Raw genomic sequence first — 12,886 nt, forward strand, 5'->3', positions numbered from 1 at the left:
GTTTCTTTGAGGAAAATAAATGCAAGTACTGTATCTATTAAACTTTTACCAAAATGCCTATATCTTTGTGTTATAAAGTGCCTTAATCAGTATGCAATGATCCTTGTAGTTTTTTATTTACCTTCACTTTACTGAAGCATTTTTTATACTATGGTATACTTCAGCTACCTTCACGAAGACCACAATTTAAAAAAATACGTACATTTAATGTTACCAGTGAGTACTTTCTATAATGAATAATTCATTTTTTGGCATGTGTGTGTTTTTACATATACAAAAAAACTGAAACATGTTATGCTTTCTCAAGGCTTCTTGAACATTACAGTATTCACATTAAAAGTGACATTCTCACTCACCAGAACTTACAGTGCACTAGCAACTCTTCATTATCAAGCACCACATTTCTTTCAGAATGACAATACAGTGGACCCCCGCTTAACAATCACCTCCAAATGCGACCAATTATGTAAGTGTATTTATGTAAGTGCGTGTGTACGTGTATGTTTGGGGGTCTGAAATGGACTAATCTACTTCACAATATTCCTTATGGGAAAAAATTCGGTCAGTAATGGCACCTGAACATACTACTGGAATGAAAAAAGTTCGTTAACCGGGGGTCCACTGTATTATAAAACACTGAAGAGCTTAACCCTTTGACTGTCACAACCCCCAATCCTGAGGTGCCTCCTGGTGTCGCAAAAAAAAAAAAAAAAAAAAAAATTATCTTATGAAATGATAGAGAATCTTTTCCCGATTGTAATGACACCAAAAAAAAAAAAGAAAAGAAATTTGATACAAAACTAACGGAATTACGCTCTCGCGAAGTTAGCGACCTCGGCGATATTTACAAATCGGCGATTTCGCCCACTTTGATCCCTGTTTTCGGCTAATTCCATTGTTCCAGTCGACCAAACTCATAGCTATTTCTTTAAAACTCCATTTTTCCTATCGATTGAGTACAAGAAACTGCCCATTTACTGATTTCAACTACCTAATAACGTGGTCAGAAATTTGCAATTTGGCCAATTTCACAAAAATTAAAAAATATGACAATTTCAAAATAAGGTCCAGAATGAACAATGCAGACATTCCTGGCTCTAAAATAACATTTTCTTTGTTCATCAGTCACGTCTCAAGGCTCCTCTGATATTACTCTTGCTTTCTATTTTGAATTTTTATTCAAACAAAAAATAGAAGATTTACTCTTATGCAGACTACTGCAATATTGTAATAATTGTACAAATAATGTCAACCTATTCATGATTGCATATCAGAATGGCTAGTTGGACATTTATTGGACAATGACATCATTTGTTTACTTTTGAACATCGGCAAATATCAAACAAAAACCAATCAAAATCATCTCTATTTCAATAATATGTTTTCCATTCTATCAAATGAGACCAAGAAAACAAGAATACAACCATAAATACTATACGAAAATAGACCACAAAGTCGGCATTTTAATTAAAAAAAAAAAAAACGGTCAGGTTTTTTTTCTCATTATGCACTGCGTGCTCCAGGATTTTTTTATATGGTGCACGCTGACCACACAGACCCATTCTCTCACATGTGGGCCTACCAGCTTTCTCCTGCTTGATTTGAAGCCGCTAGAATTTATGAGTAGTATATATACGTCAAACACAGTACCTCGTAAGACGTATATATACGGCCGAAACAGTCAAAGGGTTAAACAAACATAACATGAGGAGACATTCCATCTCCATCAAACACCAAGATTCTCTTAGTTTTTCTAATCACTTTCAACATGCTGACAATAATTATGTAACTCATTTATGTAAACAGAACAGTACTGACACACTCCACATCTCTAATCATGCTTTTCCATCACTCCAGTTCTCATTCTAATGAGGATATATGCAACTCTCACAGACCACAAAAACAAATAATCTACTAAGCTCTTACTTCAACGCACGTCTCGATTTCTGGATATTCCATCATAGTCTGCAATACAATCTGCAAGAAAATTTAAGAATTTTAACAGTAAATATAAAAACATGAATATCCAAATTATAATTACTGTAGAGGCCCTTCAAATGTGAAATATAGTTAAGTGCAAGAATGTACCAATAAACAAAGCTGACACCATATATTATATATACAATTACATCACTGACATCAGAGTAAATAAGATATTTATGATTACCTTATCAAAAGGTATACACAAAGAAATTTAAGTTTTATCCTATTTCTCAGATAATAAAATATAGCCAAGAATGATCGGTCATGGTTTAGACCATCCCAATAATTGAAGCACAGCTAGTAAAACTTCATAATTCATGCCACGAAAGGGGAGGGAGGCTTACTCTTCCCCAGGAAAATTGTAAAAAATTTAATATTCCCACCACTCTGAGTTCTATTTCAAGCTACTTCTGGTCTGTAACTGACCAAAATCATCTCATCTTCCATTCTAATAATCGATACCAAGAAACAGCCAATAAAAACACCCTAGAAAACACCTTAAAGTTGCTATTTTAAACCAAACACAAAGTAAAAGGTTTGCTTTTCCACTCATGCACTGCTTGGGTCAGGATTTTTTAATACTGTGCACAATCACTGCACAGACCCATTCTCTCATCTCTATACCAAAATTTACCACTCAGCATATTTGAGAGAGCTGTGCTTAAACATAGATCTACATGAGAAACACTTGCATCAATGACAGGTTTACATGGGAGACAGTGAAAGGGTTTATGAAATAGTGGCCATGCCTTAGGATTCCAAATATCATTTGCTTGTATACCTCTCTGAAGGGTCCCAAATTTTTGTTAACTTTCAATCATTTCATCATAATTAGAGGTGACCATTTGAGGACTAACACCAAAAAAACAAGATTTTGTGTGCAAGGGGCCTGGACGTACAGCAGGCATATGTGAGTGTGTTAGATAGGAGTGAATGGAGACGAATGGTTTTTGGGACCTGACGAGCTGTTGGAGTGTGAGCAGGGTAATATTTTGTGAAGGGATTCAGGGAAATCGGTTAGCCAAATTTGAGTCCTGGAGGTGAAAAGTACAATGCCTGCACTTTAAAGGAGGGGTTTGGGATATTGGCTGTTTGGAGTGACATCTAAACTGTCACATCTGGGTGCCTCTGCAAAGACAGTGATATTGTGTGAATGATGCTGAAAGTGCTGAATAATGGTGAAAGTGCTGAATGATGGCAAAAGTGTTTTTTTGGGGGTCAACCTGCCTCAGTGGGAGACAGCTATCATGTTAAAAAAAAAAAAATAAAAATACAAGTACAGAATGTATTTTACTTTTTGGAGGCACCCTGCTTTGGTGAGAAAATGCCAATGTGCTGATAAATACATAATATAATACAGAACTTACTTCCATGGTAGAATAATCTACAAGGTCAACTTTATTGCCAACTAGGATGACTGGAATATGGTGCTGCTGGCCTAAAGTTGATCTGATTAAGGGTAGCCAATGGCAAGTGACTCTGTCTAATGTGTCCTCATCCTCAACACTGTAGACCACACATATGACATCAGATCGATTTATCTCGGAGCGTAACTGATCAACACTTTGCTCCCGTTCTGCAATGAAGACATGGAATATATGTATGACAAACCTTTCAGTACTGTGGCAAAATAAGTGTGATGCAGTGGTTACCATATGAAAATTAATATTTTAAAACAGAATACCTTTGATATTAATACATATGGTAAGCCTCGTATAACACCATTAAAATTAGCCGATGACCAAAGATACCGATACTCTTCTACACCCCTAGTGTCCACAGCATCAAGTTATGTACAAAATCTGAATAGTAATAAAGTATATGTCATGGAATTTTTCCCATCTTCACTCAGTTTGGGTAGGTGGGTCCACTCTCACAGCCTACAATCATTTTCTGGGTACCTGCCTCATGCACTGGTTATCAAACAATTTTACATTTTCACCACTCCATCTTCTCTGGATATTACCATGACACCCAAGAGGGATACTAGTAATACTGGAGGTGCCAAGAAAAATAAGAATAAGCATAAATCTATGACTGCACTGAAGAAAGTGGAACTCTCTGAAATGCTTTGATGGGGGGGGGGGGTGCATGTGTGATGGAGACTGCCTGTGTTTCTTGTGCAAGAGAATCAACCATCCACCTCAGCCCAGGAGGCTCACATTAGTCCTCTCCATACCTTTCCACATTAATAAGAAAACATTGCCAGAATGTATGGTAAGTTATACTATGCTACTGTACTAATTTTTACCTAGTATAATAGAAAAAGAAAATTGTTTGGGAAATTTGAGTGTCCTAAATATAACCCTATTTTTTCCAATATGTTCTTTGCTCCACATAATGCTATATTACATTCCTTGCCAATTTACAGGAAAAAACAACCTTATTTTTCACATTTGTTCTGCCGATTTGTGTTAACCGATGGTCAACTGCAAATCAACCTTGCTGCTGCATGCATTCATGCATATGTATGTATGCACATATGTAAGTATATACGTATGTATGCACGTATGTAAGTATATACATATGTATGCACATACTCACCTATACTAGTACATATGTGGTTACAGAGGCCGAGTCCTACCTCTAGCTCCGCCTCTCAACTTGCTGCTTGCCAAATTCATTATCTCCTAGCCTCATGGACCCTATCATACCTATTCTTAAAACTATGTATGAGTTTGCATCCACTACTTCTTCAACCACCCTGACATGAGAAATACTGTATTTCCTGACATCCCTGTGTCTAACTTTCAGCTACATACGAGTTTCCTTCTACCACTGACAGATGTTTATGACACGCTGAAGCTCCATCACATGTCCTGTATGTGTATGTATGCATATATGTATGACCATGTAAATGGGGAAATCTAGTACCTGCACTCTGAAGGATGGGTGAGGATTTTGCAGTTCGGAGAGTTATCTGAACTGTGTTGTCAGTATACATCTGGTAAGACAGTGATTGAATGAATGATGGTGAATGTGTTTCCTCTTTTTTGGGTCATCCTACTTCAATGGGATTATTATAATCAAAAAGAAGCGCTAAACCTACCAGGGTCATACCTCAGCGGGAGATGGCTAGTGTGTTAAATAATGTATGTACAGTATGTATGCATGCATTATATGAATGAACTGGTAACTTGCTTTAATAGTTATCCTTATTTATTTTACAATCTTTTTATTTCTTTTCTAAAAAGTATAACTTTTTTTTTCACTTCCAGATTTTCCAAAATTAGTTGCTCTGTCCCCCGTAACTTATTTTCATGGCTCCAATATTCCCACTGTCACCAATACAATAAATAATTCTTGTGACAATTATATATTGCCAGTAATAGAAATAACAAAAAATCAATTAGGAATGATGTACCTTAGATAAAAACTTACCAGAATAATCTACAATATGTGTGGGGACTTTTTCTGGGGTCACATCTGGGGGGATTGTTATTTCTTCTGCTCGTGGGGGAACTTGTTCAGGAAATTCCTCGGAAACTAAGGAGAGTATAAGAGAGGTTTTTCCTACACCTGCATCCCCAATCAAGAGGATTCGCACACCACGTCTGTGACTCCCACCCATTCTGCCTGTAAAGAGTAAAAAAAAAAAAAAAAAAGATAGAAGTTATATTCTACAAAAAAGTGACATTTTTGGTTTACAATACAAGGGCATGTACTCGTGAATGTCAAATATTGCATTGCAACTGCCTGGCAACACAGTAGCATAAAGATATTCACCAGAAACAAACACTTCCCCATAACGTACAGTAAACATTCACTTTAAAGGATTCCCAAAACTCCAAACACGCCAACAAATCAAACACAAGTAATGGGTGCTTGGATTTTGTCCTGGTTAGGATGAGGAATGTACATATATTCACCAAACCTTCACTGATTTACATTTTCCTTCCTTTTTCATCAAAGACTGAAAGAAAGGAGCTCTTCAGATCATTAATTTCTCCACACATCAACACCACTCCTAACAAAGTTATAATTCTTCCCAACAGCCAGGTTGCACTGAACGTTTCTAAAGTACTAGCACAAGCTAACACTAGAGTCGTCATCACTTCCAGCACTTCAATGAAGGATCTAACCAGGACAAAATCCAAGCATTATGAACCAGTCAATGCAAGGGTTTACACTATACCCTGCGGAGGCTGCAACAGGATTTATGTAGGTAAAACAACAAGATACCTTGAAACATGCCTCAATGAACACATTAATGCATGCAGGAACAATAACTTGAACAATACCTGTGTACAACATCGAAATTCCACCAATCATCTCATGAAATTCAGGGACACCCAATTAGTGATCAAAGAAACTAATTTCTGTAGATGAAAGTGCCTTGAATCAGCATCAATGACTGTTTCTAACACAATTAAACAAAACAAAGGCAGCTTCATCATCTCTGAAGTCTTAGTGAGAGTACTCCTGAAAACATTAAACCCTGCCATCACAGTCTCTCCTGCTAATACTACACAAGCACATTACAGAGGATGAACACTAATACAGACCTTCTCTAATCCAACCTCCAACAGAAATACCTGTCTAACCTATTTTTATGATACCCAAGTAATAGCTTTTATAACCTTTTACTCATGTGCAAGTTGATTGTTCTATCATATTGTATTACTACAACTAATATTACTACTACTACCACCACTAGTACTACACCTCGCTCTAAGCCTATATATACCGTGTCTGTGTATTGTTTGTAAAAAGCTTGATAAAGCTCCAGGAGAGTGAAATGTTGCCACAATAAAATGTCACATTAGTTGCATGTGTGTCCTTTTACTTAACAAAAAACATCTAGGAGGTCTGGTTAGCAGAAATTTAAAGCCGAAACAATAATTCATGTGTGACCGCAATAAAGCTAATTGATTTTTGGCTTCATATCAAGTATAAATAATAGAAGTCCTAAGGTTATACTTCAGCTTTATATATCTTTGGTTAGACCTCATTATGATTATACAGTGGACCCCCAGTTAACGATATTTTTTCACTCCAGAAGTATGTTCAGGTGCCAGTACTGACCGAATTTGTTCCCATAAGAAATATTGTGAAGTAGATTAGTCCATTTCAGACCCCCAAACATACACGTACAAACGCACTTACATAAATACACTTACATAATTGGTCGCATTCGGAGGTAATCGTTATGCAGGGGTCCACTGTACTTCTCAGTTCTGGTCTCTACATTAGAGGATAGACAAATGCACTTGAAACTATACAAAGAACAGAGACAGAGATGATTTCATGTATCAGAAACCTCTTCTTTAAAAAAAAAAAAAAAAAAGGCTGAAGGCACTGAACTTGCACTCTTTGGAAAGACGTAGAATTTGAGGAGATACGAGTGAAGTGTACAAATGAAAAACAGGAATAAATAAAGGGGATACACAAAGCATGCTGAAAATTTCAAATGAAGGCCCTGGAGGGATTGGCACCAAACCTGCACACGAAAATCACTCCCTATGAAAGGAAAAGACTCGGCAGGAGATGCAACATTCCCCCGATGAAAAGCAGGGGCACCACGAGTGCATAGAGAGACAACACAATAAATGTCCGGGACCCAAGACTGTTCAACTGCCTCCCAGTATACATAAGGGAGATTATCAATAGACCCCTGGCTGTGTTCAAGAAGGCACTGGACAGGCACCTAAAGTCAGTACCTGACCACCCAGGTTGTGGTTCATACGTTACCTTGTGTGTGGTCAGCAGTAACAGCCTGGTTGATCAGACCCTGATCCACCATGAGGCCTGGTCTCAGACCGGGCCGCAGGGGCGTGGACCCATGAAACCCTCTCCACGTAAACTCCAGGTAAGACAGGACTCACAGCAATGAATTAAAGTTTGAGAAATTCATATTTAGAAAAGATACTGGGAAGCAATGGCTTAGCCATAGTTATAAATAAGCAAAACAAACCCCCAGGCATTATCAGTAGTAGTATCACTTAGTGATACTCGTGTAGTATCATTTTGTGATACTACAGGTGTGGATGGTGGTACAATGTGGATGTGGGTGGGTGTGACTTGTAAGTGCTTAGCATCAGCCAGTATGCCTGCTGCAGTGCTCCTTCATTCTTTTGTTCTTACATTAAAAATATAACATAAAGGAGAATGAAAAATATAAACAAGTTTATTTTGGTACATTTACACATAAGTACAGTTACACAAGTTTATGTGATTGCAATTTGCAATTATCATACACAGTAACATACGTATAAATTATTTCGGATAACTCAAAAAAGTCACAATGACTTATTCTCAATGGGGTCCTTGTAATATCTTATTATTAGCAGCCTAGCTATTACAGTAATAACTATATACTAATACTTGTATTTAAACAAATTATATGGTGGTTGTACTCTCTGAAATGAAATCTGGATATATCTAATTATACAGTATATACATGGTAAATATTTGAGGGCAAAGACACTGTACCAAGGTCAACTGAGGCTGAGAATGTTAAATAGGTTCTCCATGTTAACGTAGTTAATTTACGTGACACTTTAGGATACTATGAGAACTGAAGAGCTAAGAGCATTGTATTACTCAGTGCCAAGCATATATGAGACTGACAGGCACTCTAGAGGCTGTAATATAGTACATCCCTGAGTGCCGGGTTTAGGTAGGTAGAGTGAAGTACACACACTCCTGGCTACTAACACTGTGCTATGCTTCCTCTCACTACCTCAGGTCTTGCCAACCTATCTTACGACTTGCTACGTGCACTCAGATATCTCACGTGCCTTAGACAAGTGACCTACCTCGCAGACATACAGAAACGTGCGACACTTTGCCAGGTCAGGCCAGTGATAAACAAGCTTCACTCAGCTGACTGATAGCAGAAACAAACGTCGATACTCCCACAATGCTGCGTCCATGACGTGTGAGAGCAGCCACCCGCCTCGGCACACTCCAGCACTCACTTTACTTTTAAATTCACGCCCTTCAAATGTATAATAGCACTGATAAACTGGTGAAGGCATAGTCCTGTAAATAGGGAATAGATAACAACTCTGCGTTGTCAGCTAGTAGACTCAGGACAATAATATAAAATGAATTTCCTCTAGATATCTGAGTAACCGTGCAGTCTTCCTGTCCATTCATTGAGTCATATTTTAGATTAGATTTAGATTTAGATTTTTTATTTTGACAAATTATATGGTTGTACAGAGGAATATAATAGCTGGGTGTACATGCCAAAAGCCCCTCTGTATGCTGAACATTTCGGGTAAACTTAAAGATTAACTTAAGAACAGTAAGTCAATAACACATAGTTTATATGGTCATTAGATGAATTAGAGTAAGTACAGGAGAATTGAATGTTATGTCAGTTGATGCTACATGGTTTTGATAAGTCTAGGAGAGACTTTACTCTATTGAATTAGTTAATAAAGATTACAGTATTAAAATGTAACAATTTAAAACAATTTACAATGTGATGTATTACAGTTCAGTACTATTTAAAACAATGAAATTTGGTATTACAGTGGAACAATTTACATTATGATGTACTGTATTACAATCTACAACTGTTTAAAACAATGAAAAGAACAGATATCCTAATTTCGAAGTAGTAAGTGGTTGAGCATTCATCAGCACAATATGAGTAGCTTTTGAGAAACTGGTAGTGGTTATGTATGGTTTGTCTGGTTAATATTGGGTGATGAGGTGATTTCTTATTTGGGCCTTAAACTGATTTGCAGACAGATGTCCTTTAGTTTGTTCTGGCAATGAATTCCAGATCTTCGGGCCTTTTACGTGCATAGTATTTTTATATAGGGAGAGATGAACACGATGAATATCGAAGAGTGATCTGTCTCGTATTATGGTTGTGTGTTCTGTTATAGTTATCAAGGAGTTTGAGAGGAGGGTTTACATTAGAGTATAGTGTTCTGTGTATGTAGTAGGTACAATAATAAGTGTGGATGTTTTGTATATTTAGCAGGTTAAAACTTGAAAAGTGGTGGAGTGTGTTGTCTAATGCAGGAGTTAGTAATCAATCACACTGCAGTTTTTTGCTGGGTTATTAAAGCTTAAGGTGATTTTCTATGGTGAGGTAAGGGTAAATGAGAGAGTGGTACAAAGCTAGAAGAGCTGATTGTGGTACATAGCAACGTATTTTTGAAAGAATGCCTACTCTTTTGGAGACTTTCTTGGAAATTTGCTGTATGTGTGTCTGAAATTTGAGACTGCAGTCAAGGTGGAGACCTAGAAATTTGCCCTCTGCCTGTCTCGAGATAGATGAACCATTTATCAATATGTTTAGCTGTGCATTTGAAGCTCTGTTTCCGAAAAGCATGAAGTAGGTTTTGTCTATATTAAGAGTAAGTTTGTTGGTAATCACCCAAGTAGATATTTTTAGCAGTTCAACATTTACTGTGTTTGTTAGTACGGTTGAGTTTGGGTGAGAAAATACATAAGTTGTGTCCTCTGCAAATAAAATGGGTTAAAGGAGATTAGATGCGTTTGGTAGGTCATTGATGTAAATGAGAAAGAGAAGTGGGCCAAGAACGCTCCTCTGTGGGACTCCAACAAGAACAGGTTGGGTAGTGGAACAGGCTCCATTTGTGCATACATACTGGGTTCTATTGTTATAAGTAAGTAAGTTTATTCAGGTATACACAAATACAGTTACATAGAATTATCGTACATAGCAGCATATGTGTAGAGAACCTAGGATAACCCAAAAAAGTCAGACAGTGACTTATTTCCATTGGGGTCCTTTATTTCCATTGGGTAATCGAGTGTCCTCTGACCCTGTAATGTTCAAGTTTTTGGTGCAAAAGGTCATGGTCAATTGTATCAAAAGCTTTTCGTAAGTCTATGAACAGTCCCAGGAGAAATTCATTTTTCTCGAGTGCAGAGTATATTAGTTCAAGCATATGTATAATAGCATCATTAGTACTTTTTTTTCGGTCTGAACCCAAACTGACAAGGGTTGATTGAGTATGTTGTGGGATACGAAGTAGGAGTAGACTTGTTTGTGTATTAATTTTTCGAAGATTTTAGTAAGGGCAGGTTTGATATAGGCCTATAACTGTTCGATTCAGTTGGATCACCTCCTTTGAGGATCGGAGTGACTCTTACTGTCTTGAGTATGGATGGGAAGGTGGAAGATTCAATGGATTTGTTAAAAAGTTGCAATAATTGGTGACAACACATGAGAAGCTTCTTTATACCTGGCGTTTATCTGGAGAGAGTTCCGGGGGTCAACCCCCCGCGGCCCGGTCTGTGACCAGGTCTCATGGTGGATCAGAGCCTGATCAACCAGGCTGTTACTGCTGGCTGCACGCAATCCAACGTACGAGTCACAGCCCGGCTGGTCAGGTACCGACTTTAGGTGCTTGTCCAGTGCCTGCTTGAAGACAGCCAGGGGTCTATTGGTAATCCCACTTATGTATGCTGGGAGGCAGTTGAACAGTCTCAGGCCCCTGACACTTACTGTATTGTCTCTTAACGTGCTAGTGACACCCCTGCTTTTCATTGAGTAGTGGTAAGTTATTTAGGTCCCCTATCTTGTTCTTTAGTGTTGTGATGATAAGCGAGATTTCAGTAAGGTTTACCCTTAAAATAAGTAAGTAAATAAGTTTATTCAGGTATACACAAATACAGTTACAAAGGTTTTCATACATAGCAGCATATGTGTAGAGAACCTGGGATAACCCAGAAAAGTCAGACAGTGACTTATTTCTATTGGGGTCCTTTTAATACCCTATTATTATACAATATAGGAGATATCTTATTATTATACTATAAAGGATATTTACTAGGAATAAGGTAAAAAGAGTTATTTATATTTACATGTGTGTTAGCTAAAAAAAAAAAAATCACTCCTCCCCCTTTCTGTCGCTGCATTCTATTGGCTCATAAATTATTGTTATTATTATTATTATATTTACAAAAAAAATAAGCCTGTGCACATCATTCAGTGTTGTATGCCTATGGGGTGCTGATGGTAGAAGGCAAGAACATAGGAATTCCTAGCTGATGCAACATACAGTTTAAGTTAAGTAAGCATTATTCAATCAGAATTATTACTTAAAAATTCAAATGTAATTTATCCGAGTCCGTGTTGACAAAAATGTTACATCTAACAGTAATGTTGACAGCTCGAGATAAATATTGCTATGTGTAAACATCTTTAACTTAGTTTTGTTTCATCAGGGCACTAAGGTACAGTTGATGTTTCTTACACTGGTATCAATTTCTGCTTTCCCAATATCTGCTTACAGGTTACAGGTATTTAAACACCTTTATATACCCATTGACTCTCGCACAGTAATTGTCATTCAAACAACGACTTGCTTCCCTGAATATTTATTGTTGCATAGGACCCCAATGGAAATAAGTCACTTTGTCTGACTTTTTGGGTTATCCCAAGTTCTCTACACATATACTGCTATAATAATAATAATAATAATAATAATAATAATAATAATAATAATAATAATAAAGCTGTAGTACGATTGATTACTAACTTCTGCATTAGACAACACACTCACCGCTTCTCAAAAGTCATAACTTGCTTAATATACAAAACATCCACACTTATTATTGTGCCTGCTACATGCACATAACACTATACTCAAATATAAACTCTCCTCTCAAACTTCTCCTTAGTAACTATAACAAAACACACAGCCATAATACGAGAGACAAATCATTCTTCGATATCCCTTGTGTCCATCTCTCCCTATGCAAAAATGCTACGCACATAAAAGGCCCGAAGATCTGGAATTCATTGCCAGAACACACTAAAGGACCCCTGTTTGCAAATCATTTTAAGGCCCTACTAAGAAATTATCCTATCACCCAAAATTAACCAGACAAACCGTACCTAATCACAACCAGCTACTCAAAAGCTACTCATATTGTGGTGAGGAGTGCTCAGCCACTTACCCACTAC

The 12,886-nt window shown here is 37.2% G+C and overlaps 2 protein-coding genes across 2 annotated transcripts in view; one reads left to right on the forward strand and one right to left on the reverse strand.

The window, feature by feature from the left end:
- The window catches only part of LOC138854199 (mitochondrial Rho GTPase-like), a 10,757-nt gene extending 2,370 nt beyond the window's left edge, over positions 1-8,387 (reverse strand). The window contains exons 1-4 of the mRNA XM_070095992.1: positions 7,675-8,387; positions 5,365-5,559; positions 3,351-3,559; positions 1,927-1,977 (exon numbers count right to left, since the gene is read on the reverse strand). Of these exons, the coding sequence (XP_069952093.1) occupies positions 1,927-1,977; positions 3,351-3,559; positions 5,365-5,559; positions 7,675-7,726 (507 nt within the window). The 5' untranslated portion in view covers positions 7,727-8,387. The remainder of the gene's footprint in view (positions 1-1,926; positions 1,978-3,350; positions 3,560-5,364; positions 5,560-7,674) is intronic.
- Positions 7,766-12,886, forward strand: part of LOC128696786 (uncharacterized) — a 45,419-nt gene continuing 40,298 nt past the window's right edge. Inside the window, exon 1 of the mRNA XM_070095993.1 lies at positions 7,766-7,792. Within this exon, the coding sequence (XP_069952094.1) occupies positions 7,766-7,792 (27 nt within the window). The remainder of the gene's footprint in view (positions 7,793-12,886) is intronic.

Source organism: Cherax quadricarinatus, chromosome 52 (assembly GCF_038502225.1).
Source record: "Cherax quadricarinatus isolate ZL_2023a chromosome 52, ASM3850222v1, whole genome shotgun sequence".
Lineage (NCBI taxonomy): Eukaryota > Metazoa > Arthropoda > Malacostraca > Decapoda > Parastacidae > Cherax > Cherax quadricarinatus.